Genomic DNA, 26,967 nt, shown 5'->3' with positions numbered 1-26,967 from the left:
GTTGACTGTGTCCAAATTGTGTGTGTGTGTATGTGTGTGTTTGTTTGATAAGTTAGAAGAAAAAATAGACGTGGACTTGGACAGCAACATTGACACAGAGATATCTACCCGCAACATTGACACAGAGATATCTACCCGCAACATTGACACAGAGATATCTACCCGCAACATTGACACAGAGATATCTACCCGCAACATTGACACAGAGATATCTACCCGCAACATTGACACAGAGATATCTACCCGCAACATTGACACAGAGATATCTACCCGCAACATTGACACAGAGATATCTACCCGCAACATTGACACAGAGATATCTACCCGCAACATTGACACAGAGATATCTACCCGCAACATTGACACAGAGATATCTACCCGCAACATTGACACAGAGATATCTACCCGCAACATTGACACAGAGATATCTACCCGCAACATTGACACAGAGATATCTACCCGCAACATTGACACAGAGATATCTACCCACAACATTGACACAGAGATATCTACCCGCAACATTGACAAAGAGATATCTACCCGCAACATTGACACAGAGATATCTACCCGCAACATTGACACAGAGATATCTACCCGCAAGATTGACACAGAGATATCTACCCGCAACATTGAAAAAGAGATATCTACCCGCAACATTGACACAGAGATATCTACCAGCAAGATTGACACAGAGATATCTACCAGCAAGATTGATACAGAGATATCTACGAACATTTTTAAGACTATCAATAGATAAATATGTTCTATAATGATACGAAAGCTTGGGTAAAGATAATGGTACAAACTATAGTGAAAAAAAAAAGTTCCCCAAGTTTGTATATGGTAGAGAAGCGACTAAAATTAAATTTAACGTTCAAGTACTCTCTTTCTTTGATACTATGGCATGCTTTTATATATTAGTATTATTAGTATTAAGTAGTAGTATTAAGTGTACTTTTATTAGAGCTTTCAAAAAATGTGTCCCGAAATATTCTGCCCCCGGGGTCTCCACGTACTTAAATCCGGCTCTAACACAGATTAAAAAAATATTTTAAGCTAATGCAAAATAAAATACATGAATTTTTCTCTCTTGTAATCTCTCTTTTTCTTTCTCTCTCTTTCCCACCTTTCTATCTCTTTTCTCTCTTTTTCCGCCTGCCTTTCTAGTGTTGTAGATAACAATACATCTCTGTGTAGATAGTGCTAGTGACGATGCAGCAGATAGCCCGTTAGACAAGAATCTCAAACTGTCTAAGTGCTGAGTGTATTTATAAAAAGTGCTAAAAAGGTCAATTATTGCCAAATAGTTCTGACTAATTAAATTAAACTCAAAATGGCCCGTGTGAGTGGCTTTTAAACTCGAAAATAAATTTGGTCGCCTCCAACAGAACGTTAAAACTCCTGGTCTCCACTTCGCGTCCCCCGCTCCCCTTGAGGAGTATAACCGCAGGGCGCCACAACGTATAATTGGCGCTGGTGCCGACAGGTCTACACCCGGATGTTAAGTTCGAATTTGAAAAAAATAAAAGCTGATAAAATTCCCCACAGCTTTGAAAATTTTCCCCCACTTGGCCTGTAAACTATTGGTGTGTGTGAAAGTGTGCGAATATGTGTGTATGCGTGCGTAGAAGCAATATGATGTTAGATGGCCGGATATCTTTATGATATAACATTCACAAAATCAAATAATTTAGAAAAATATTCAGTTGAAAAAAAAAATCCCTTATTTTTAGGATAATGATTGTAGTATAATAGTTTTCACAATTCCTCCTGTTAGCTTGCAAACAATTTATGGGTTCAGAAGTGCGCAGGCTGGAAATTGGTAGGATATTTCAAAAACCGCTCTAGCGATTTTCCTAAAAATGATACAGTTTATGTATATGGAAAAAAACAACAACACCTAATCGGCCACTTAGTAAATCTTAAAACTTAATTTGGCTTACGTTCTTCTCATGTGCACAATTTGAATGAGCTTTCATCGGGAATTCCCAAACTCGACCAAATGTCTCTTTGTTTTCAGTAAAAGAGTTTTTAAAAAAATGAACTTGCATGAACATTTTGCGCACCGTCTGATGTAGAAATCCATTGCAGAACTGTCAATAGAAGAACTAGATATGCAGAACTCAGTGGAAATACTTGCAATAAATGAAGCATTACAAACCAATAAATAGATTGAGAAGTTATATACTGTCAACAACTTCATGAAGGAGAATAGAAGGTAAACAAATCTTTGAATTGCTGGTTTTTTATTTGGTCAACATTCATTATGAAATAAAGAAATAAAAAATCTCTTTTACCATTGATAAGAAATCTTAAATAACCGTTTTGGTAATACATTGTGATCAAGGTAATGCAGGTCTTATGGGTGAAAATGTCGGAGCGTTGCTGCCAGTTTTGTTTGGACGCTTGATAATGGTATAACTCTTGTGCTATGAGACACTTTACACTGCTTATGGAGTCTTGTTTTAAATACATTTTAATTATATACATACAAAATGCATTTAAAAGTTTTCAGTAAGTTTATAATAGCTTGTTTAACAGAAAACACATAATTTAGTAATATAAATATTTTTAAAATACTTAGTGTAGTCTGCCCTGGTTTAACATCTTAGATATTTAATTTAGAAAAATAAAATTGTTCGCTTTCAAAAGTTAAAATGTAGCCGCTGTTCCGAAGCTTTGGTTTGGATTTTCATTTTTTTATCTAGTGTTCGTTAGATCTAACCATGACAAACGGACGGACGGACACACTGACAACATAAATTGAATTTCTGTTTTTTTCCTTTCAGGTTTGCTAAAGGTGAAATACACTTACATCTTATGGGTCAGAGTGTGAGAGACAACGAGAGAGAGAGAGAGAGAGAGAGTTAAAGAAAGGAAGAGAGAGAGAGAGAGAGTTAAAGAAAGGAAGAGAAAGAGATGTAAATGATAGCAAAATGAAAGTTAAGCATTAAAAGGGGAGAAAAGGGGGGGGGGTAAAACAAAGATGGAGGACGAAATGGAAAAGTGAAAGATCCTATCAGGCGATATTATTACACATTGAAATATATATCTAGAAACGCGGGGAGCAAGGGTGATATGCTATCTGACAATGTAACTGTTAATAACTGAAAACATTAATTTTACTAAATCTCTATATATTTAAGAATAACTAAAGAAAACATAAAAAAACCTGATATCTATCTGATTCAAAAAATGTGCTAAATTCGTTTGTACTACCTACGAAGTAGGTCAATGTAATAGCCCTCGACACTAAAATCAGACTGATGCGCTCCGTGGTCATGGCCACCTTCTTGTAGGCTTGCGAATCTTAGGCGCTAACTTGGGAGCTAGAGAAGAGGATCCAAGCATGAAATGAGACGGTAGAGAAGGATTCAAGGTATCACTTTCAAAGACCGCATCACAAGCGATGAGATACGAAACAGAATCGCAACGGCAACAGGGCCCCACGAACATGCTGATCACTTTTTTAAAAGTGTACTTACAACTTCATGGCCATATCATTTCAGGCTATCGAAAACCCTTCTTTCATGGAACAGTACCAGGAAAAAGAACAAAGACACAGACAGAGAAAGTGGTGGGATGACAACATAATAGAATAGACGGGCCTGTCACTGAAAGAGATTCTATGCCTGACAAAAACAGAGAAAATTGAGAAAGACGGGCAACAGATCTTGTGTGGTGCCCCAACGATTTTTCCTTAGAGGCAGCAAAAGTTTCAGTTGCCCTTCTCTTTAGGATGATATGCTCTATTAAAACAATTCCAACCAAAACGTACCGTCTACTGTTTGTCTAAAGGATATTTCTGAGTAGGAGAAAGGATTTTGGAAGTAGCCTTGAGAGAAAAAAATCAGGAACTCCGGCAACCCTTAGGCAGTTTGCAGCACAAAATGCTACACCCAGATAGAGTCTGCGACGCCTCTGAACCCAAACTGTATCGACATTTGCCCTTCCTTCAGATAATCAGCCGCGTGGATTGGGAGAAACTGATGTGTGGGCGACATCGTTCTGGCCATAGATAATGCTCAGACATTCATTGTATTTCCATGAGATAGTCATTGCTCTCTTCAAGACTGAAGGAGGCCATTTTGTATTTGGTATATATATTTAACAACCGTAGCACTATCAGAAAGGATGCAAAACGTATTTATAGCATGAAAGATGCTCTATACAATTATGATTTTTATATACTTTGTCTTATCACATACAGAAAATCTTATATTCGTTTAATATTTAAAGTCTAGTTTTAAAGTTTTCAAAACAAAATCATAAAACATTACCACAGTGGGTTTCCATACTTTTTTTTCATCTTCCTCTCCTAATTTTGGTGAACTCCCTTTTGTTCTTTAATAGTTTTAAAAACATTTATCAACAAAATTAAAATGTGAAAAGATCTGAAAAGAAACGAAATGAAATCAACTCGTGAACTAGATTCCAAGAAGAAATGCTTTTATTATTTCTTTCAAAAGGAGGGGGGAAAAAACTTTTATAGTTTTAAAAACATTTATCAACAAAATTAAAATGTGAAAAGATCTGAAAAGAAACGAAATGAAATCAACTCGTGAACTAGATTCCAAGAAGAAATGCTTTTATTATTTCTTTCAAAAGGAGGGGGGAAAAAACTTTTACTATGAATAGAAACAGAATAAAGAGAAAAAAAAATATTTTAAAAGCAATCATTTTTTGTTCTTCTCCAGTCTAAATTTATAAGTCATTTCTCTCGTCGCGTCTACTGTTCTCAGAGTATGAAAAATACAAACGTTTCAGGAAGGAAGAGTTATTGCCTTTTAAAAAGTCATAAAACAAGGGAAGGTAATCAGAAAATGCTTTTTTTTTAAAAGAGTTATCCTTTATTCACTACACTAAGACAAACAAATTTTTTAGAACAAAGCGGGAATCAGTGACAGACCGAGATTCAATAGATGATCTTTTCTTTTGGTTTTTCCCTTCTGCTTAAATCATTTTTGCTTTTTCACTATGAAATACGCATACCTAGGAAATAAATAAATCAATAAAATATTGATCATACTATTTTAATATGCTTTCAATTATTAAGAGCACTAGAAACTAAAAACTGGTGTTTTGATTTCACAGTTAGAATATACCGAACTAACAATAATAATCTATTTGTTTATTGCGTTTGGCATATAGCAAGAGCGATCTAATAGTGGCCCGCGTTCCGTCAGTCAAAGATAATAATATTTCAGAAACGCATAATTTTTTTTTTCTTGCGAATCTGGTATCATTGTTACGTTAAATTTCTTAATATGTAATAAGTTAATTTTTTTTTTAGTTTCCTTAAGCAAAAGTGACATCTGAATAGAGGTAAATTTAAAGCAGAAAGTAATCCGAGACTAATCAAGAACAACTTAGCATACAGATACTATTGAGAAACAAAGAGTAGTGGTGGCTGAGTGTTAAAGCGCTTGGCTTCCGAAACAGGTGGTTTTGGGTTCGAATCTTGATCAATTGGAATTTTGAACCTCGGGATTTAGTGGAACATTCAACTCTTGTGGGTGCTAGACATTAGTTGGGGAAGGTACTGGCGGTTGGTCGTTGTTCTAGCCACATGATTCCCTCGTTAACCGTCGGCCATCGAAATATATTCCTTAAATCTTCCCTATAGATCGCAAGCTCTGAAAGGGGTCCTTATTTAAGAGAAAAAAAAATTCGTGGATTCAAGAAAATGTTCCATATAGCTAATATGGTATTAACCTAGTAATCACCACTAGATGAACGGTTGTTTTTTTACGCTACTGAAATATCCATTCTCAGTACTACCATTGGTTTTAAAAATGGGAAGGGGCATGGAAATTGTCAGTGTCCAGCCTGCCGGACAAACCTGCTGAGATTGAACATTTCTACGTGATGGACAAATCAATACATGGGCCTGGCACGAACAGTGGACACACATACACACATACACGCATATAGGAAAATACTGAGTGGTCAGCGTTGGTCAAGACATTAAGGTGGAGCCAACATCAAAGTGATGGTCGCCCCTGTGACGTTTACTTCAATTTCATCGGAATCAAGTCAATATACTATGTAAATTGTAACCTTTTTTTTTTGTCGGTTTGGTTTAGGGGGAAAGGGGGGAGGGGAGGGTTCGTTTCATCTTATAATGAAAACGTCTTCACGTCTTGGTGTTGGAGGTGGTTGTTAGTGTATGTTTGGGGAAGTGGGCAGGAATGATTCTATTCAGTACTAGAGATAATAGCACATTTCAAGATAGTTTGGATTTGTTTCTCTTTTATTCATTACAAAATGACGGTATCGTTATTAGATCTGAACAAAAGCGTTGTTTTTTTTTTTTTGCACAGGACTTTACGGTACAGCCACTGTTATGTTCCTTTTACCTCACTCTTACGCCACCGTTACAAAAAAAAAAAAAAAGACTAGCTCCTAAATCTCTCCCATTATGGTTGCTATGACGCTGGTATAGTCTAGGACAGTTGAGACCTTGAATTCTACTAGTAACACAATAAGTAAGCGAGTGTTGTTTTTTTTTTTTTGGGGGGGGGGGGGTGTCGTGAGGTGGTATCCACTCACTACAAACCCACTTAAGAAATGTAATATTTTAATGATATAAGCTTGAATCATATAATATATAATCACGCAGAATACTTCACATATAAAGACACAATATAAATCTGTTTCCATAAATAGCTCACAGAGATCCTGTTGGATTAAAGCACAACAAATAAATGATCAAAAAATTTTCTTTTCCTCTTTTATACTCTGCTATCTCACAATACGAGATAAAATGATAATGGGTATGAACATTTTTGGAACTGTAGTATCAGATTTCTCAAGTTCTTCTATGTGTAACGTTATACTGTATAATGTATTGCTCCTACTGTTGTATTCATTACATGACTGAATATTTATTGAAAAACATATGGACAACTAATAAGCGGTAACTAAGGAGATTTGATACTCACATAAACTTCTATATAAATTGCAATTGCTAAATTAGAGCTCAATTCATTTTTTTTTTGTTTTTTAGTTGGCATCTGTAAAGCTTAATTTGGTTTCCTTGACATTGTTTAATTTATTGTTGAAATGTCCAATACTTCTACAGACAATAGAATTTTATTTCAATTTCTAAGTTTAACTCCCTTGTGCCTTATAAGTCTATTCTTTAGTTCTTCTATAAACTTGCTGTGGTTTCGAGAGTAAATGTTTAACCAAAACATTTTTTGTTATGGACGACCAAGCAGACGTTTGATCTAGTGACAATCAAAAGTGCATACTTTCATACTTCAGAATACATTTATTGTATGTCTATATATATATATTGCTCTTTGAAAAACTTCCACCATCAATTTATTTCCATTCAGTTGTTCACATAAATGTTACATTGGCCATTGGATTGTATCCGTCTATCGTAACCTCTGGTTGATACCCGACTCTGATTCTTTCAAGGAAATCTGGAAATAAGCCGACAGAGTGGTCATCTTTATCTTTATTAAAAAGAATTTCTTGGAGTCAAGGTAAATGAGTTTGAGAATGAGACAAATTAATTCAAAATATCTCTCGCGCGCTTTTTATCTTGCTTTCTCACCCTCTTTCAGGATTTCCTTCTCTCTCTCTCTTGCTCTCTTTAACTCTCTCTTGCTCTCTCTCTCTCTCTCTCTCTCTTGCTCTCTCTCTCTCTTTTGCTCTCTCTCTATCTTTTCATCTCTCTATCTCCCTCTCTCTCTTTTGCTATCTCTCTCTCTCTCTTTATCTCTTTCTAAGTTTCTCTCTTCCTCTCTCTCTCTCTCTCTTTTGCGCTCTCTCTTTTGCTATATCTCTCTGTCTATTTCTCTCTTCCTCTCTATCTCTTTTCCTCTCCTCCCTCTCTCTCTCTCTCTCTCTATTTGATTTTCTCTTTCTCTTACACTGCTCTCTCTTCCTTATTCCCATTTCCTCCCATTGTCTTATCTCCCCTTTATATTCTTTTCATTTCATGAATAAAATAAATAAATGAGATTTCTATTTTTAAACTAATATAAAAGACCGAAAAAAGAAAAAAAAAGTTAATCAAATTATATTAACAAGTAAATAAATATATTATTATAATAAAAGTTTAATTAAATACAAATGGAAATCGCAAAATTAGGAGAAGAAAAGAAACAGCCCAATGCACATTACACTAACCAGATACAGTTACAAGGCACGCATATTCTATCTTACATGATTAAAAAGAAAACCTGGACAGCAAGACAAACAAATAAAATCCTAAAATAAAAAACACACAAAGCCAGATTGATTAAAAAAAAAAACACGTAATGTCATGTTTGTAAATTTAATTTAATTCGTTCCCGTCTAAATCCAACTTTTTATTTTTTTTTTCCTTTTGTCAAGAGCTGAGATAAAATAAAATGTCCCGCCACAATCAAAACGTCTGTTCAATTAATGAAGTGCTTTAAAAAAATCAATACAAATAAAAGAGGGGGAAAAAAACAGTTTGAAAAGGAAAAGAAAATAAAAGCGAAGATTTAATTAAAAATCGATACTCAAACGGTAGTGTGAGTGTGTGCGCGCGCCTGAGTCCGGGCGACGGCTTCAGTTCTTCCAAACACCGGTCTGTATTCAGAGCGAGGCTATCGCGAGGTTTAAACAAACGCGCCCCACAAAACAGCGGTAAATTCTAGTAAACAAAGTCCCGCTTCCGTGGTCGGACATGGTGAAATGGATTCTTCTATCGGGGGCTTATTAAAATTAATTGTCGCGGATTTCTAATCATGATTATAGAGAAAGGTTTCTTTTTCTTACGCTTTTATTTCTAAGCGGTGTAAACAGAAAAAATTACACCCAATTTTTTTTTATGTGTTTCTTCTCTTTCGTTTTGTTTCTTTTTCCAGGATTAAACTTGCAGAGATTTTTTTTTTTTATGGTTTCTGAATGAATTTATTGGCAGTTAACTAATACTAATCAGGTGTGTGTGTGTTTGTGAATGTGTGGATATTTATTGAGAAAAAAAACGCGGGGGGAAAAAGGGGGGGGTAAAAGTATGAAGAGAGTGATTGTTTCTTGCGAATCAAAGGCGGAGAAAATATGTGTCAAGAATATACTTAGTTTGAGAGGAGAACATCTTTCTTTCTATCTATCTATCTATCTATCTATCTATCTATCTATCTATCGGTCTACCTATCTATCTATCTATCTATCTATCTATCTATCACATTCACTACTACTTAAATATCTACTTACCTTCCTACCTAGCAACTGACCTACTCATCTACCTACCTACCTAACGACAGACCCACCTGCATACCTATATACCTAACTACCTTAATTTCTTGCCACCTACCTTCCTACTTACCTACCAACCGACCTACCAACCTAACTGCCTGCCTACATATCTGTCAGTCAATCTATCTATCTATCTATCTATCTATCTATCTATCTATCTATCTATCTATCTATCTATCTATCTATCTATCTATCTATCTATCTAATCTATATCTATATCTATATCGGTATCTATATCGGTATCTATATCGGTATCTATATTATCTCTATCTATCTATCTATCTATCTATCTATCTATCTATCTATCTATCTATCTATCTATCTATCTATCTATCTAATCTATCTGTATTACATGTTGAAATATGAATTTTTAAATATTATTCAGTATTAGAGTCCTACTCAAGCTGTCTTTTTTTTCCCGACCAATTTAACCCTATTTCTTAGCATTTAGTTATCAAACTGCCAGATCCGACGCTGCAGTGTAAATATTTGCAACTGTTCCCATAATTCAACAAATATCATACTGATTAGCGTTACTTTTCCCGATACTCTCCCCCTGTCTCCCCGATTCTCGCCTAACTTAAACGTAAAGAGAAAAAATTAGCCAATATTTTTTTTTTCAACCCAGATAATGGTTTTCTAAACAAGACCACAAATCTCTGCTGCGTCAACGGCCATGCTGAACCACTTAGGATGTATTAATTGCCCTTGCAACGGATTTCTTTTCTTTCTTTTTTTTTTTTTTCAACCGTTAATGCGACATTCCTTTGATTGCCTTGGTAAGTGGGAATCTATTACAGCTTTTAAATGAACCAATATTGATATCTCGCGTATGTGTGTGTATGTTTTTTTTTTTTTTATATTTTATACGCATTTGTCTTTATTTGTTTTTTAAGCTTAGATTGAGTAAAATGAAGTGCTAATGATGTGTTTACGTGAGTAGAATGAAATAGATGAATTTACACTCACACACAGAGAGAGAAAGAAAAATGAATCTTGAAGCAAAGGTCAAGGTCAATAACATAATGAATAAAGTATTTACCTTGAATCACTCATGCGAAGCGCGGACCACGTGATTGCCTACTTTCTTAAGATGGTTAACAAACAAAATATAACATCCTTTAAAAAGAAAAAGACAAAGCTTTTCTAAGAGAAAGAACTCCGCACTCGCAACTATGTAGAAGTTATATTCCTTATTCGATGTTATCACATTAAACAAAATAATTAATTACCAATAATTGATTGACTAATTGGTTAATTTTGTTTTTATTGGTACATATCTTGCCTACGCCAATAAAAATTGTGCAAAGTTTCAACTTGATCCGAGAATGGGTGTGGGAGAGATAGACAGACAGACAGACAGACAGACAGAGTGGATGTAAGCTTTGTAAAAACTTCTAATCATCACAAGCTATAATCTACTTTCTAGACCTTGCAATGAGACCTTAGAAAGGTTTATCCTACATTAGAGATGCCCAGCCTACGACCCGCGGGTCAATTCTAGTCCATATATATATATCAACAAATATATTGTTTTGTTACAGTAGATCCTTGGGGGGCTTGCTTTATGTCTTTGAATGTAAGTTTTAAATGACAGTGGATGAATTGTCTTTCTGAAATATTAACAATACTTTTGGACCAACAGATACTGAATGATACGATACACTATGATCTAGAGATCAGGCACAAGAATCAACTCTTTTGCTTAATCTTTTTTTATTCACTGCCGAGGACAGACGCAGACGGCGAAGAGAAAATCTTAATCAGCCAACGGCGGACAACGGTTATGCTTGCCCTGGCTGTGGCTAAATATGTAGGTCATAGCTGGGGCTGTTTAGCCACGGGTAATACTGCATCCCTCACTAATCTTAGGACTCGAAGACAATCCTTATTTTTAACATAAAAGCATTTTAAAAAATATTTTCCATTTTTTTTCACATAGAAAATATCGAAAGTTTAGTCTGTACTTTATAAGATAAGATAAGATAACCTCCACATGGCTTCTCTTCCTAAGTTATGTCATTCGGTCTGCTATTTAGACTCGAACGAGTTTTCATTATTTTAAACTAAGGAAAAAGTTCCCCTTTCAGACCTTGCGACCTATAGAGCAGATGATGTAAAGATCATCTGTTTCTGTGTCCCACGGTTAGCAAGGGTGTCAAGTGGCCCTAACTAATGTCAGGCACCCATTACAGCTAGTGGGACTCAGAGGCGCCCAAAAATCCGGAAATTAAAAATCTCAGTCTTCACCAGGATTCGAACCGGCAGCTATGCGCTTTACCGCTCAGCCACCGCGCCTGCCTTTAGTTCTATTACTTGAGCTTACTTTAGGATAGGTTCGAAACCAATGTTTCTCTTGGCTGCTTGCTGTACAAATATCATAAACTAATACATTTTCATTAGTAGACTCTAAAACTATGAACGACTGAACATCTAATTTAGATACGCAAGTTTATTGTATTTTAAATGGTTATATACTAATAAGTACTTACAATTAAAATAAATTAATTTATGACTTTCATATCAACATACCAACACACACACGCACACACACACACACACACACATATATATATATATATAGGCTATAGCCGTTTTTATCTCCAAAAGGATTATCTATCCAAACCTATATAATAGATAAAATGAAAGATCTATTATTCTAACAGTTTCTCTAGAACATTCCGCTCCTTTCTTTCACGCACATTAAAATTGTGTTTGGGTAGAACGGCTGTAATTACCCGCTGTGACGTAGTTTATGGGACATCGTTCGGAAATTATGTCTTCATTTTACTTACAGGTTTCCGGTTTCGTCACTTAGAGATTGTGTGCTGTAACATAGGGGGAGGAGGGAGGTGGTAAAGGACATCGTGTAGGAGTGGGGTTGACCCGAGGGAAAAAAATAGGACAGAATTAAATACTTGAATATTGTATGTTCATCGAATTTAGCTCGTTTCAAAATCCATAATTTAATTCAGTTTCCTGAAGCCTGGTCGAGAGGCTAAGTGAGCTTGAACTTGGCTTGGCTACCTATGAAGGGGGCTAGAGGTTCGACGCCCGACTCGGGCAGAATTGTGTTTACTGAGCGCCTAAAGGCAGCACGAAAAAAACTTCTCCTAGATACCCCCCATCCCACAGGTCCACAAATGAGATTGGACCAAAGCGCTATGAGCATAGCTTAAAAGCCATTATTTATTTATTTTATCTTCGGCTAATAGGAAATGACAAAAAGGCATTTTTAATGTTTCCTTTTTTGTAGAGAATAATATTAAAATTATGAAAGCAAATATTTTAGTTCATGCTTAGAATATTAGAATAGTATTAGATGACTAAATGTCTCTACATAAGATCAGTTACAAATCACCTACAAATCATATTGTTTAAGGTAAAATTATTCTTTTCAGACCTTGCTATCCATGGCAGTTGACGTTTTGGTAACATTCACTACTTTGCCCTCAAGATTGACTTTATATTAACAAAGCATTTATATTTTGCTGAATTATACATTAGAAATGGGTAGCGATATAATGTATATTACATATTTTTTTAAATAATATTAACAATTAATCTAAAGGGCTGGTGGCGGAGGTGAAGCGGGAGATCATCGTACCTCTCCTCCCCCTGAATCCTTTCATATCTATATTATATAATGTGATTTTCCCGCATTCTCGTGATTGTTCTATTTTTTCCGCTTTGTCAGTGTTACTTTTGTATCATGAAAATGCAGTTAGAAATTGTTATAGTTGCTGTTTTTGATAACGTCCCACTAGCCAATAGCTTAAGGATAAAATATACGTTAAAACTTTTTAATTCTGTTCAAAATTAAGGTCGTTATTAAAGAGTGTCTAGTTTTCCGGTGCCTAATTTTCCGCCTTGTCAAAAAGTGCCTAATTTTCCGGGTGCCAAAATTTCCGGGTGCCTAAATTTCAGGGTGCCAAAATATCCAGTGCGTAAATTTCCAGACACCCCGCTGCCATGCCCTGTCGTCGTGCGAGAGGTTTGGGCTACAATGAACTAGTCTTCAACTCTGGGTGAACATCCGAAACATTTAAAACAAGTAGCCTGTAGGCAATAATAAATGGGATGTGTCATTTGGTCAGAAGGGTCAATAGAATCCACGTATTGATAGATAGATAGATAGATAGATAGATAGATAGATAGATAGATAGATAGATAGATAGATAGATAGATAGATAGATAGATAGATAGATAGATAGATAGATGGATGGATAGATAGATAGATAGATAGATAGATAGATAGATGATAGATAGAGAGAGAGAGAGAGAGAGAGAAAGAAAGAAAGAAAGAAAGAAAGAACGAGATAATACAAGACATGGCGGTAAAATCATATATGATACATGTATAAATCAGACCCAACCTTTCTCTAGTGCTTACAAATGTGAAGGTCAACTGACCACATGGAACAATGGACACATATTTTTCTTCGTTCATATTTAAATACGTAAACCCAGTGACACGGAACGCAGCACGCCACTGCGACGTGCTGGGACTCGGCTGAAAACCGAATGGAAACGACAAAGGGAGACAAGCGCCCCTTCTCTGTAGCAATTAAATTTTAACCCGAGTGGTCATAAAGCTAGTCAGGAATTTGAAACATGTACCTGACTTTTTCTCTCCCCTTTGTCCACATAATTGGGTTAGGTGTCCTCACCTCCTCACTCCCATGCCCCACCCTCATAGTCCTCCCTTTTTTTTTTCTATTTACATTCCTCTTTAAATGGCTAGATCCAGTATTAAATTTTTTTTTCAAAGTTAACAGGGTAGGGAGGTGGGCCCCCCGGGTCCGTCTATTTTAATTCCGCTTTAGAATGTGACATTTAAGTTATAAATTTCAAACTCTTTTGTGCGGTCTATGCCAGACAAGAATAGCCTCCACGAAGATTGAACTGTTGAAGGTCAGGTCTTAGCTTGCACTACTGTTAGTAACTTTGTTGATGTCTGAGTGTTGTGTGTAGGTCATTGCTGAGTAGACATTTATTTTATTTTTAGGAAGATTAAATTCACAAAGGTGCAAACGACAAAAAACACTAAATTCCCAGAGATAAATAGTTGAGTTAAATGGGGACTAGATAGAGCCCCAAAACGGTAAATGATACACCTCTAAATGTGCTGTCAAATATTTCAAACTAGTCGACCCGCGGCGTAGCAAACGCCGCTATTAGCCGGAAGTGTTCATGTAGGCAGCGTATTGTCGAGCAGAGTGTATGACTGTGCTTCTGTAAGAACAAGGGACAGGACGTTGCCATAGTTATCCCAATTTTCGCAAACAAAGCTTACAGCCATCTTGCGAAGTTCGAGAGCAGCAGTTTCCTCGGTGACATTATTCCAGAAATATGCGACAGTTACCTGATGCAGGAATTTCGACTACAATGAAAGACCTGTTGACTCCACGAAATAAATGTGAAGTGGTGGCCATGGTTAGGAAACGAAGGGTAATACAAGGAGCTACATCAAAACAGAGCTACAGAAAAACATGCAACAATTTTAATGACACCAGATATTGACGTGTGTAAAAAATACACACATAAATGTATTCAAATATATTGAATGTATAAAGAGAAAGATTACTTGTGCTACCCCCCCCCCCTTTTTCTTTTTTTTTTCTGAGCCGTGCTCTCTGTTACCGCGATAGTTACGCGGGATAACTCTAGTCCGACTAGCAGAAATAAGAGTTATTTTTCCATGACTGTTTTGTGGTGTCCCGCTTGGTTGGGCCACGAAGAGAATTATATATATAGATGAGAAAGTTGACAAAATAATCAGGGGGCTGCCTTGTACACGCTTTGGACTGTCGTTCCAACCATACCCGCCGCCGTCCCACGCTTGAAGGAATGTTTGGCCAAGGACTTAAAATCATCAGCTCTGAAAGAACGTCCGAGACACGTAAAATTATTTTAAAATATTTTTTTTTATTTTACATCGAAAATATTGAAAGAATGAGTCTTTATTGTTTAGCATCTTAAGTTTTGTCAAAAAGATGTCACATTATTCATAACATTCTAACATAATTAGACTTTTTTTTACAAAGCTTATATCAACTCACTCTTTCTATCTGGTACACATTTTGAAAACATTATTTCTCCCACTTCTCTCTCTCAGATAAAGTTGAAACATTGAACAGTTATTCACAGTTCCTTCACCAAAACATGAGTGAATAGAAAATTTAACAAATTATTTAATTAATTGGTAGTAATTAATTAATTTTGTTTGATATTAAAAAAGGGAAACACATTTTACAGTTTTGAGAGGTATGCCTTTATGTGTAGTTCTTCCAATGAGATCAGGTTTTTTATTTTTTTTTTAAATATATTTTGCTTCTTATATTTTGTACTGGTTTTTTTTTTTAAATGGCTTCTCTTTAACACTACCTCTAAGTAGACATAGCAAAAAAAAAAAAAAAAAAAGATTCAAATTCCACTATTAGGACACCCCACCACCAAAATAATATAAATTAAAAAAATGATATCGGGATTTGATCCAGAAATCTGATTAAGAGAATCTACCTCTTTACCGCTTCGTCAATTTTGTAACAGATCAATAAACTCACAACCCGCGGCGTCTTCGCTTTCTCCCCCCTCCCCCTCCACACCCCTCCATCACCACGCCCCCCCCCCCACCACCAACGTCGGCGTCACGGACACGTCACAGACGACACTTACAGGTCGCCATCGACATCATTGGCTCACCTTTAAGCGACCGTCGAAGCGTCGGCCTGCTCTCTTGACCTATCACTTCACGGGAAGCGCATGATTTTTTTAGTGTCTTTGCTCAAAGGTCATCGTTTATTGGACCTGATCGATACGGTAAGCAGCCGTGGCAACCATTTTTTTTTAAAGGGGGGAAAGGGGAAGATTAGGGAGAGAGATGTATAGTTAATATTTCTTAATTATAGATCCACAGTATCACGTGGTAGCATCACGTGATAACGTCACGTCGTAGTGTGACACGACGTTCTTTAAAGACTAGCTAATGCTAAAAGCAACGTTTTGCAATAATTACATTCACTAAAATTACGAAATATTTTTTTTTGTTAAAGGTGTCGGGGGGGGGGGGTAAGAAAGAATGAGGCGGGAAAACCTTTTAGAATGGAAGAGTGATTTATCGTCTGCTGATCTACACGACATTTCCATGACCTCATTTTGCTCTAATGTCTAAGACGTGTACACTGGCAACAAGAAAGAAGTTCCACTTTTGCAGACATGTGTGATTAAAATATTTTTGAAAGGATAAATTATCAAATTAATTGTTTTGTTTTTTTCACTGCGTTCTAAAACAAGATTTAAAAAAAGGATGTGTCGCATTTGTTCTAAATATTACAGAGGAAACCAAACTATGCGATATTGTCAATTAATGTCGTCGAGGGTTTCCATTCGCTAAATAGTTTTTAGTGACGCAAGTTAACATTGCCATACAATAGAGTATCATGCATTCAATGTTCCCATACAATAGAGTATCATGCATACAATGTTCACATACAATGGAGTATCATGCATTCAATGTTCCCAAACAATGGAGTATCATGCATTCAATGTTCCCATACAATTGAGTATCATGCATTCAATGTTCACATACAATGGAGTATCATGCATTCAATGTTCACATACAATGGAGTATCATGTATTCAATGTTCTCATACAATAGAGTATCATGCATTCAATGTTCTCATACAATAGAGTATCATGCACTGAATGTTCCCATACAATAGAGTATCATGCATTCAATGTTCTCATACGATAGAGTATCATGCATTGTCAATTTTCCCACACAGTAAGTATCATACATTCGATGCTCCCACATTCAGTCAATGTTCCAACACAGTAAGTATCATGATTAAGCCAATTTTCCCATACAATAAGGTATCATACATAAAGACAATGTTCCCACACAATAGTCTACTCATCAAGATCTTATTATTACCGAGCGCATGGAGCGTAATAACTCGACGCAGTCTCAAGCAGCAAAGTGTGAGCTTAAAAAAGTTTTTGCTTTAACCCTAAAACAAACATACACTTGTCGTTTAGTGAGTACATTTATGACCCGTCATGTTCTCACTTTACTCACACGCGAGGGAACCGTTAAGTCTCGTTTACGTACCTTTTGAAATAGTTGGCGTGCCAACACCATCATCATGACTAAATGAACATTCAGGGCATAAAACAGCAAGCAAAGAAAAAAAATACACCTAAAGACTGAGCTTTTCCCCTAAACTTTGTCTGTACCCTACTTTACCAAGTGAATACTGTGTAGTGTTTGATCGTGGTGCATATTTACTACACGGACATCATCATTAAATTGTATGCAACATTTCATATCATAAAAAAGGTGTTTCGCGTTGTGTATAAAAATTGCATTGCAAGCTATCGATTAAACAGAAAAGATTATTTTTTTTTACAATTGGAAAGCAAGAAAGAAGAGTATTAGAAAATAAGTTAATTTTTACATTGCTTATAATACGTCACTCTTATTCTGTCTTGTATGTTTGGACCTGGGCAATTGATTTTTTTGACCACATCTCATCCAATCGTCATCAAATTTTTCGCACACATGCTCATGCTCGAAGGCAACACAACACATGAATCAATACAAAAAAAAATTCAACCGTTTAGTTAATCAATTAGTCATAATTAATTAATTTAAATAAGTTTGTTTTTATATGGAAAATGTACTAAGCTAAGGGGAGATATACCTATAAGGTAACTCTGTATCTGTATAATAGAAGCGTTGTTTTCATAGAATTTAAAAATAGAATTATTACGTTTCGGACATTGCTTCAGAAATAAAGATTATTTCGTCCTATTGCAGGTCTGATGGAAGCTTACATAGTTCGAACTCGGGAACATCATGAATACAATGTGAAGCGTATACCGCTCGACCAACCAAAACATCCTAGTGTCCCCTTATAATTCGTATATGTATAAAAAAAAAACCTGTACTATTATATTAATGTATGAAAGTATAGATATGGTCTTTTACTTCATTCAGATTTTTTAAAGGATAAAGTTGAAGGATATAAGTTAATGTCTGATTTTCTTTCTTAGAAAATAAAGTAAAGAAAATATTATTTTCGAAAACTAAATCAAATTGTATTCCGAGCTTGGTCTAACAAAAGATGAACTCAGTAGAATAAGTTGCAAATTATCAAATGACGGAATCAAACGATATACAATCACGAAGCTACATCCCAAACAACAACTGACGTCACACGGCGAGCGCAAGGATAACTCCCACTATTCTATAAGCTAAGCTACGATAAACTTTAAAATTGAATGCACCGCCCCCAAAGGAGAGGGAGGCACTAGATGAGTTGGGCCACATGGCAGTTTCACATTTTTCTTTATAATGTAGTGGTGTTATTCGTGGATGTGGTGATGGATACAAGCACTCCACTACCTAAAAATGCTTTCAATGGCATGCGTCTAAAATAGCATCCGTCAGCCAGTTCAACTCTTGGCCTTGATGTGGGGCTCAGATTCTGGCCTAGGATTGCTACCAACCTTTTAAAAGGAGAACTCTGAATCCTAATCTCTGCTGCCTAGGGAGAGGTTTCGGAAGTCTACCCTGAGGAAAAATCAGGAACCTTTGGCAGCTTGCAGCTCATAGCGCTCCATCATGGCGGAACCTGCTACGCCTCTGTTCTCGAATCAGAAACCCTATTAGTAAACGAAACATTCAGAGAGTACTCTTTTATAGCTCGTGAAATGAAGCGGGCAGTGAGTTTTAAGATTGTCTCGTTTCCGTGCAAGGACAGACCGATTGCCGCACATGGACCAGTTCACTCTCTCTCAAACCCTTGTCCCGTTCGCCCTTTCTGCCTCTGTTCCCAAACTGTATTGGCACTTGCTGTTCCTTTGGATGCGTTACTGCGTGTGGAAAGAAGAACTGCTGAGTGGGCTACAATGTTCCGACCATAGCTTCAATCTCATTTCTAAAGGAGGCTTTAGAGATCGATTGTGAGCGTAATTCTTATCTTATGTTATAAAATACAGACGTTACTTCAAACAAGAAGATGATTACGTCCTACGCGTCATGCATTCAGTCATGCATATTAACCAATGACTTATATTCTGCCAAGTCACTGGTTTTCCTGGCTAGCTCAGGCAATCCATTCCATGCTCTAATAGCACTAGGGAAGAAGGAGTATTTGTACAAATTTGTCCTAGCATATGGGATGAGGAATGTGCCTTTATTCTCCGAGATTCAGTTCCCAGTACTAGATGATGAACAAACAATATATGACCTATCTGAGCAATTATTTTTAATGAATCAGAAAAGGCGATGAAGCTAGAGGTTCTATTCCTGTGAATCTTTTAATGGACACTGTGCTAAAATCAGTAAAACTTTACTGCAACCTAATAGAGATTACATGCCGGGTGTGGCTCGATGCCCATTCTACCCATGCATCAGAGGTGTGCAAAAAGAAGTCAAGAGCTTTCGTTCAAGAATATGACGTCACGTCGAGAAATCAGACACTCAACACTCTACAAATTTAAGATCCAATCAAAATGTTTGTTTGAAATGGAGTTCGGCATTTACGCCAATCCAAATGCACTTCATTAACGAACACTGACGGACATTTTGTTTCCTTATGTATTTGTGTTTGTGTTCCGCGTGAACGAGGTTAACAAGTACGATTCTGGTATCGATACCTCCTGATGTATTATAAAAGTCAACCGGTAAAATAAATGTTGATCCGAGTTCAAGCTAAACAAGAAAATGAGAAGGACGTGTCGATTCTATTTCTTTTCTCTTTTCTCTCTTTATTTTTTTTCTACTATCGTTTCTTCAGCCCCACCCCTACCAGGGAAAATATACATATCCTTGGCCCATTGGCATCTGTGACGTACAGTCCGTGAAGAGCTCACTTCTTCCAATGAACAAACGAAGACAGAAGGCGATAAAAGAATAAAATAACACAATACAGTTTACTTCTAAAAAAAAAAATCCCCAACTGTTGTTTTAAATCCGCGGTTTTAAGTCTTCTGCAAAGTTTTCTCCCTATTTGAATATCGCCTCCAAGAAAAATAAACACACATTTGTCCGGGGCCAAGGGAGTTAAGCGAAACGATACCTTGCAAATAGCGCAAAATTACCTTCATCCCAGCTTCATCCCCCCCCCCCCCCTGTTTCCCCCGCCGATCCCCATTGTTTACACCGCAACGCTCGCGCAAATAGTTGCAGGGGGAATTAAGCAAAAAGAAGAAAGAGAAAAGCGAAAAGTTGTTGTCCCTTAAAAATACAATGTCCAAGAGGAAAGTAGTAGAAGTCAGAAAAAGGAAAAAAAAAGAAGTATGTTTTCGTAAAATGTATTGTTTATAGAGAGAAATTCATGGGAATGGTTGAAGTAGTGGAAAGAGGGGGTGGGGGGGGGCGGAGTGAGTGGTGTTACTGTTAGTGCTTCAATGAACCCGCGTACAGAAAGGTAGATTATTTGTGTTTCCAAACTGGAAAAACTTTTTTTTTCTGCTGATTCCAAATGCCCCCCCCCCCCTTTCCCCTAATTTACCTCTTTCTCCATATTTTTTTCTATTCTTTTATCCCCTCCATTTTTTTTTATTCCTGGTGAAAAGGTTAAAGGTTATGAAAACATGAAGTTTAAAATAAAGGCGGATGAGGTCAATGAGGAACTGGGGGCGGGGGGGGGAGGGCGTGGATAATGGAGTAAAAATAAAAGTGGGGAAATTTCCTGACGAACTCTCTCCATTGTCTTAGCGCTTTAGTCTGATCACTTTCACCTTCCCGCCACCCAAAACTCCTCCCCCCCCACTCGATTTGTTTTAAACCTCTCTATGGCACCGACTCGGGCACCTCCCTCCCCCCAACACAGACACACCTCCCCTTTCCACGCGTTAAATATCAACAAGAGATACACGAGTTTGATATTTGAAAAGTTTATTCTGACTCCAGAAGTAGAAGACGACTGAAGGTCGGTCTTGAAGGTCAAATCTAACAAGTCTGCCACAAGGCAGGGGTCATCAAAGGAACGAAACGAAAAACAAATAAAATGAAAAAAAAAGGCATCCCTCAGATTTGAATTCCCTCGCCATTAGACTTCACTTTGGCAACAAAAACAAAAAAATTCACTGATCATTCTTTGTTTGAATCACGTAATACTTGGCCTTTCTCCTGAAATCTTAAAGTTCAGAATTTCAACACTGATGTTGACCTTTACACTATGATCCTGGCTCCTTAGAGCTAGATCTATGTCGCTCTCTGTACCTTTTCCAGATCATCAATTTTTTTTTAGAAAAGTTTCCAATCAGAAATTTATGCAACAGCACATGAACAATCGAAAACACTTTTATATTTGTCTCATGAAAAATAGGCTTCGTATTGTTTTCCAACTAGGTAGATTCTAAGAAATAAATAGCTGATCAAAACTTCATTTCTTTTTTGGACACCGGAAACTCCAAGAGATTGCTATTTATAGTTTTTCCGCCATCCATGAAAATCTTCAACAGTGTTAGTTTCGCACATTCTTTCAAAAAGGGCGCAGTGGATAAGTGGTAAAGCGATTGACTTCCAAACCGGGAGAAATTTTTCATTAAGATATGTTGTCTTTGTTCAACAAACTATTCCAATCTCAGAGCGTCCCGTGTGTGCTTAACAAGAACATGGTTCAATGATCAGTGGACATTTATTATTCTTTTTGTTACTAAAGACTTCGTTTTCTTGATCCCAAAACAAAAAGTTGGGGCTGCACACTCACCCTTCACCTCATCTATGCCTATCCCTTATTAAGTTAAACCGTTGGGGCACTACACATGATCTATCGACCGTTGTTCTCCATTTCTCTATGTCCTTTGCCTTGGATAGAATCTCTTTTAATGACAGCCCGTCAAGTCTTCAATGTTGTCCTCTGTACATTTGTGATCATATAAAAAAAAAAAGAAAAACATAAACAAGGTTACAAAGGCAGTTTTTGTGGAAACACAAAATGAAAATTGGCCCCCGAAGTGGTCAACCCAGGCAGGTAAAAAGGCAGGTTTCAATATTTTCAGAATGAACATCAGAATAAAATTATATCAAAGATGTTGTGTGGAGCCCCAGCGGTCCAGCAGACCAAAGGATAGGTGAAAGTGAATGTGAAGTTAGATGTGAACCTGGCCTAACTAATGTCTTATAATGAATATCTGATTGATCAAATTGTTTTGTAAAGGGTCAATCTCTTATTCAAATCCTCAAGGAATTTTTTTTCCTTTAGTTACGTGTTGTATAGTTATGTCATAGTGCTGCAGTTCACGAGATAATATGAAAAACTATTTATAAATTTTTTGTTTTATATTATGTCAAACTTATAAATACTAAATAGATTTTTTTCTCTTTAAAAAAACATAAACTTTTTTTTTGTGTGTTTTAATGTATGACAGAACTTATTTAACTTAGCAATACATTTGTAAAAGAAAAAAACAACAACATTTTTTGACAAAAAAATCAAAGACCATTAGCATAAATATGTTTCATATTTAGTGAGTGTATGTTCCCCCCTACAAAAGAGTCATTCGTGTATGTCACTTTTAATAGTTCATAGTTGTAAAAGTGGTGTACTTTATGAAAAAACTGCGTGCATAAGTGATTTAGATAATTAGATTTTTCGCTTTCAGAAAAGAAACAAGTAGCCGTTGCATCAGAACTTTGAAAGGTCTAAAATATTATGATGTCGGATTTTCACTATCTTTTCTAGTTTACGAGATCTAAACGGGACGGACGATGGAAACTTAAGAAAGTTGTAAGAAAACGATTGTCACAGCAACGTTTGTCCCACAAATCTTGTCACAACAACATTTTCAGCAGCATTTTTTGTTCCATCAAATGTTCGCCCAAACAACGTTGGTCCAATTAACACTTGCCAAAAACAACGTTTGCGCCAGTAAAGTTTGCGCCAACAACTTTTGCCTCAACACCATTTGCCCCAACAACATTTGCCTCAACAACATTGGCCTCAACAACATTTGCCTCAACAACATTTGCCTCAACACCATTTGCCCCAACACCATTTGCATCAACACAATTTGCCCAAACAACATTTGCCTCAACACCATTTGCCCCAACACCATTTGCATCAACACCATTTGCCCCAACAACATTTGCCTCAACACCATTTGCCTCAACAACATTTGCCTCAACACCATTTGCCACAACACCATTTGCCTCAACAACATTTGCCTCAACACCATTTGCCTCAACAACATTTGCCCCAACAATTTTTGCCCCAACAACATTTGCCCCAACAACATTTGCCTCAACAACATTTGCCTCAACATTTGCCCCAACAACATTTGCCTCAACAAATTTTGCCACAACAACATTTGCCTCAACAACATTTGCCTCAACACCATTTGCCTCAACAACATTTGCCTCAACACCATTTGCCTCAACAACATTTGCCCCAACAATTTTTGCCCCAACAACATTTGCCCCAACAACATTTGCCTCAACAACATTTGCCTCAACAACATTTGCCCCAACAACATTTGCCTCAACAACATTTGCCTCAACAACAATTGCCCCAACAACATTTGCCTCAACAAAGTTTGCCACAACAACATTTGCCCCAACACCATTTGCCCCAACACCATTTGCATCAACACCATTAGCCTCAACACCGTTTGCCTCAACAAAATTTGCCACAACACCATTTGCCTCAACAACATTTGCCTCAACACCATTTGCCTCAACAACATTTGCCTCAACACCATTTGCCTCAACAACATTTGCCCCAACAATTTTTGCCCCAACAACATTTGCCCCAACAACATTTGCCTCAACAACATTTGCCCCAACAACATTTGCCTCAACAACATTTGCCTCAACAACATTTGCCTCAACATTTGCCCCAACAACATTTGCCTCAACAAATTTTGCCACAACAACATTTGCCCCAACACCATTTGCCCCAACACCATTTACATCAACACCATTAGCCTCAACACCGTTTACCTCAACAACATTTGCCACAACACCATTTGCCTCAACAACATTTGCCTCAACACCATTTGCCTCAACAACATTTGCCTCAACACCATTTGCCTCAACAACATTTGCCCCAACAATTTTTGCCCCAACAACATTTGCCCCAACAACATTTGCCTCAACAACATTTGCCCCAACAACATTTGCCTCAACAACATTTGCCTCAACAACATTTGCCTCAACATTTGCCCCAACAACATTTGCCTCAACAAATTTTGCCACAACAACATTTGCCCCAACACCATTTGCCCCAACACCATTTGCATCAACACCATTAGCCTCAACACCGTTTACCTCAACAACATTTGCCACAACACCATTTGCCTCAACAACATTTGCCTCAACACCATTTGCCTCAACAACATTTGCCTCAACAACGTTTGCCACAACAACATTTGCCCCAACAACATTTGCCCCAACAACATTTGCCTCAACAACATTTGCCCCAACAACATTTGCCCCAACAACATTTGCCCCAACAACATTTGCCCCAACAACATTTGCCCCAACAACTTTTGCCTCAACAACATTTGCCTCAACACCATTTGCCTCAACAACATTTGCCTCGACAAAATTTGCCTCAACAATGTTTGCCCCAACAACATTTGCCTCAACACCATTTGCCTCAACACCTTTTGCCTCAACTACATTTGCCTCAACACCATTTGCCTCAACAACATTTGCCTCAACAACATTTGCCTCAACACTATTTGCCTCAACAACATTTGCCCCAACAACATTTGCCTCAACAGCATTTGCCCCAACAACATTTGCCTCAACAACATTTGCCTCAACAACATTTGCCTCAACAACATTTGCCTCAACAACGTTTGCCACAACAACATTTGCCCCAACACCATTTGCCCCAACAACATTTGCCCCAACACCATTTGCATCAACACCATTAGTCTCAACACCGTTTTTTTCTCAACACCATTTGCCCCAACACCATATGCCTCAACAACATTTGCCTCAACAACGTTTGCCACAACAACATTTGCCCCAACAACATTTGCCCCAACAACATTTGCCTCAACAACATTTGCCCCAACAACATTTGCCCCAACAACATTTGCCCCAACAACATTTGCCCCAACAACATTTGCCTCAACAATGTTTGCCCCAACAACATTTGCCTCAACACCATTTGCCTCAACACCTTTTGCCTCAACTACATTTGCCTCAACACCATTTGCCTCAACACCATTTGCCTCAACAACATTTGCCTCAACACCTTTTGCCTCAACACCATTTGCCTCAACACCATTTGCCTCAACACCATTTGCCTCAACAACATTTGCCTCAACACTATTTGCCTCAACACCATTTGCCTCAACAACGTTTGCCTCAACAACATTTGCCTCAACAACGTTTGCCTCAACAACATTTGCCTCAACAACATTTGCCTCAACACCATTTGCCCCAACAACATTTGCCATGTTTATCCTTCTACCTGTTGGAGTTAGGTCGTTACATTGTTAAGGCTTCAGTCAAAGCCGAGATTAAAATCGAAATGCAACGTATTGAAACACACACACTCACAAAGGTATCATTAACCTGTCGACACGTCCCAGGTAAGTAAAAAGGTTCAGAAATTGGAAAAGGAGCGGAATGGGGCTTTGGAAGAAAAAAGGTATGCAGGATAAATTGAAATTGGGTGGGGAAAGTCTGGCCCCTATAAAGATTGACACGATCCCTTTAATGGGAACTAACCATGAAAGGGAGACACCTCCTTCACTAGCAAGCGGGAGATAATTTTTAAATAAGTTTATACTGTTTCTCAGATTTTAACTGAAATAAGGTGGTCAAGGGTCTCGGGTTAAACCAAGACCAATCATTATAGAAGGCCTCAACACTGACCTGCAACGTCTAAATTTGTGGGCAGTTATTCTCTAGCATGTATTAATTGTATCTATCTACATACTTTTCATCTCTCAAAAACCTCTTCCTCTATTCTCTTTACTTACACTTTGTTTCTCTCGCCCTTTCGACTCCTCTGCTCATCAATCACCTTTTCTCTCGTATCTTCTCACTTTCAATCGTGCTTTCTCTGTATATCTCGCCTCTCTCGCTCTATCTCTCTCTCTCTCTCTGTCCGTCTCTCTCTTTGTCCGTCTCTCTCTCTCTCTCTTCTCATTTATCATCTCGTTTTTTTTTCCAACTCTGCTTTCTCTCTATCTCTCTCTCTCTCTATCCCTTTTTCCCATCTTCCTCCTGTCTATCTCTCTCTCTCTCTCTTTCCATTCTCTCCATCAGAATCTTTTTATTCTCTTTTCTTTTCTTTATTTCTCTCGCTTGCCTCTTTCTCTTTCCCTACGAGAGTTGTTTTTTTTATCCTTAGTCACTGTTAATTGTTCCCGATATGTCACCATACACTCCTGCCTCTTTGTTTTTTTATCCAATTTTTTTTTGTCAACCACGCCCATTTTACACTCTCTCGCTTTAAATTAGTGCAATACAATAGAGATGTATGGATCTAGGCAAGGAGAGATGGGAGAGAGAGAGAGGGGGGAGGGAGAGAGAGAGTGAAAGAGAGTTACAGAGATAAAGAGCGAGAGAGGAGATAAAGAAAGGCAGAGAGGTAGGGAGAGACATTGAGATGGAGAGAGATGGAAAGAGCTAGGGAGGGAAAGAGGAAGAGCGAAAGAGGGAGAGAGACAGAGGGAAAGACAGAGAGAAGAGAGAAAGGGGAGAGAGGAAGAGAGAGACGAGAGAAAGGGAGGAAGGAGCTAAAA

At 37.4% G+C, this 26,967-nt stretch overlaps 1 protein-coding gene across 1 annotated transcript in view; it reads left to right on the top strand.

Moving 5' to 3' along the window:
- The window catches only part of LOC106075442 (mucin-2-like), a 36,265-nt gene extending 10,551 nt beyond the window's left edge, over positions 1-25,714 (top strand). The window contains exons 2-4 of the mRNA XM_056029668.1: positions 53-704; positions 23,131-25,060; positions 25,141-25,714. Of these exons, the coding sequence (XP_055885643.1) occupies positions 53-704; positions 23,131-25,060; positions 25,141-25,714 (3,156 nt within the window). The remainder of the gene's footprint in view (positions 1-52; positions 705-23,130; positions 25,061-25,140) is intronic.
- Positions 25,715-26,967: the final 1,253 nt, after the last annotated feature.

This window comes from Biomphalaria glabrata, chromosome 5 (assembly GCF_947242115.1).
Source record: "Biomphalaria glabrata chromosome 5, xgBioGlab47.1, whole genome shotgun sequence".
Lineage (NCBI taxonomy): Eukaryota > Metazoa > Mollusca > Gastropoda > Planorbidae > Biomphalaria > Biomphalaria glabrata.
Note: the sequence above shows the minus strand (reverse complement) of the source record. Positions and strands in the feature narration are given on the sequence as shown.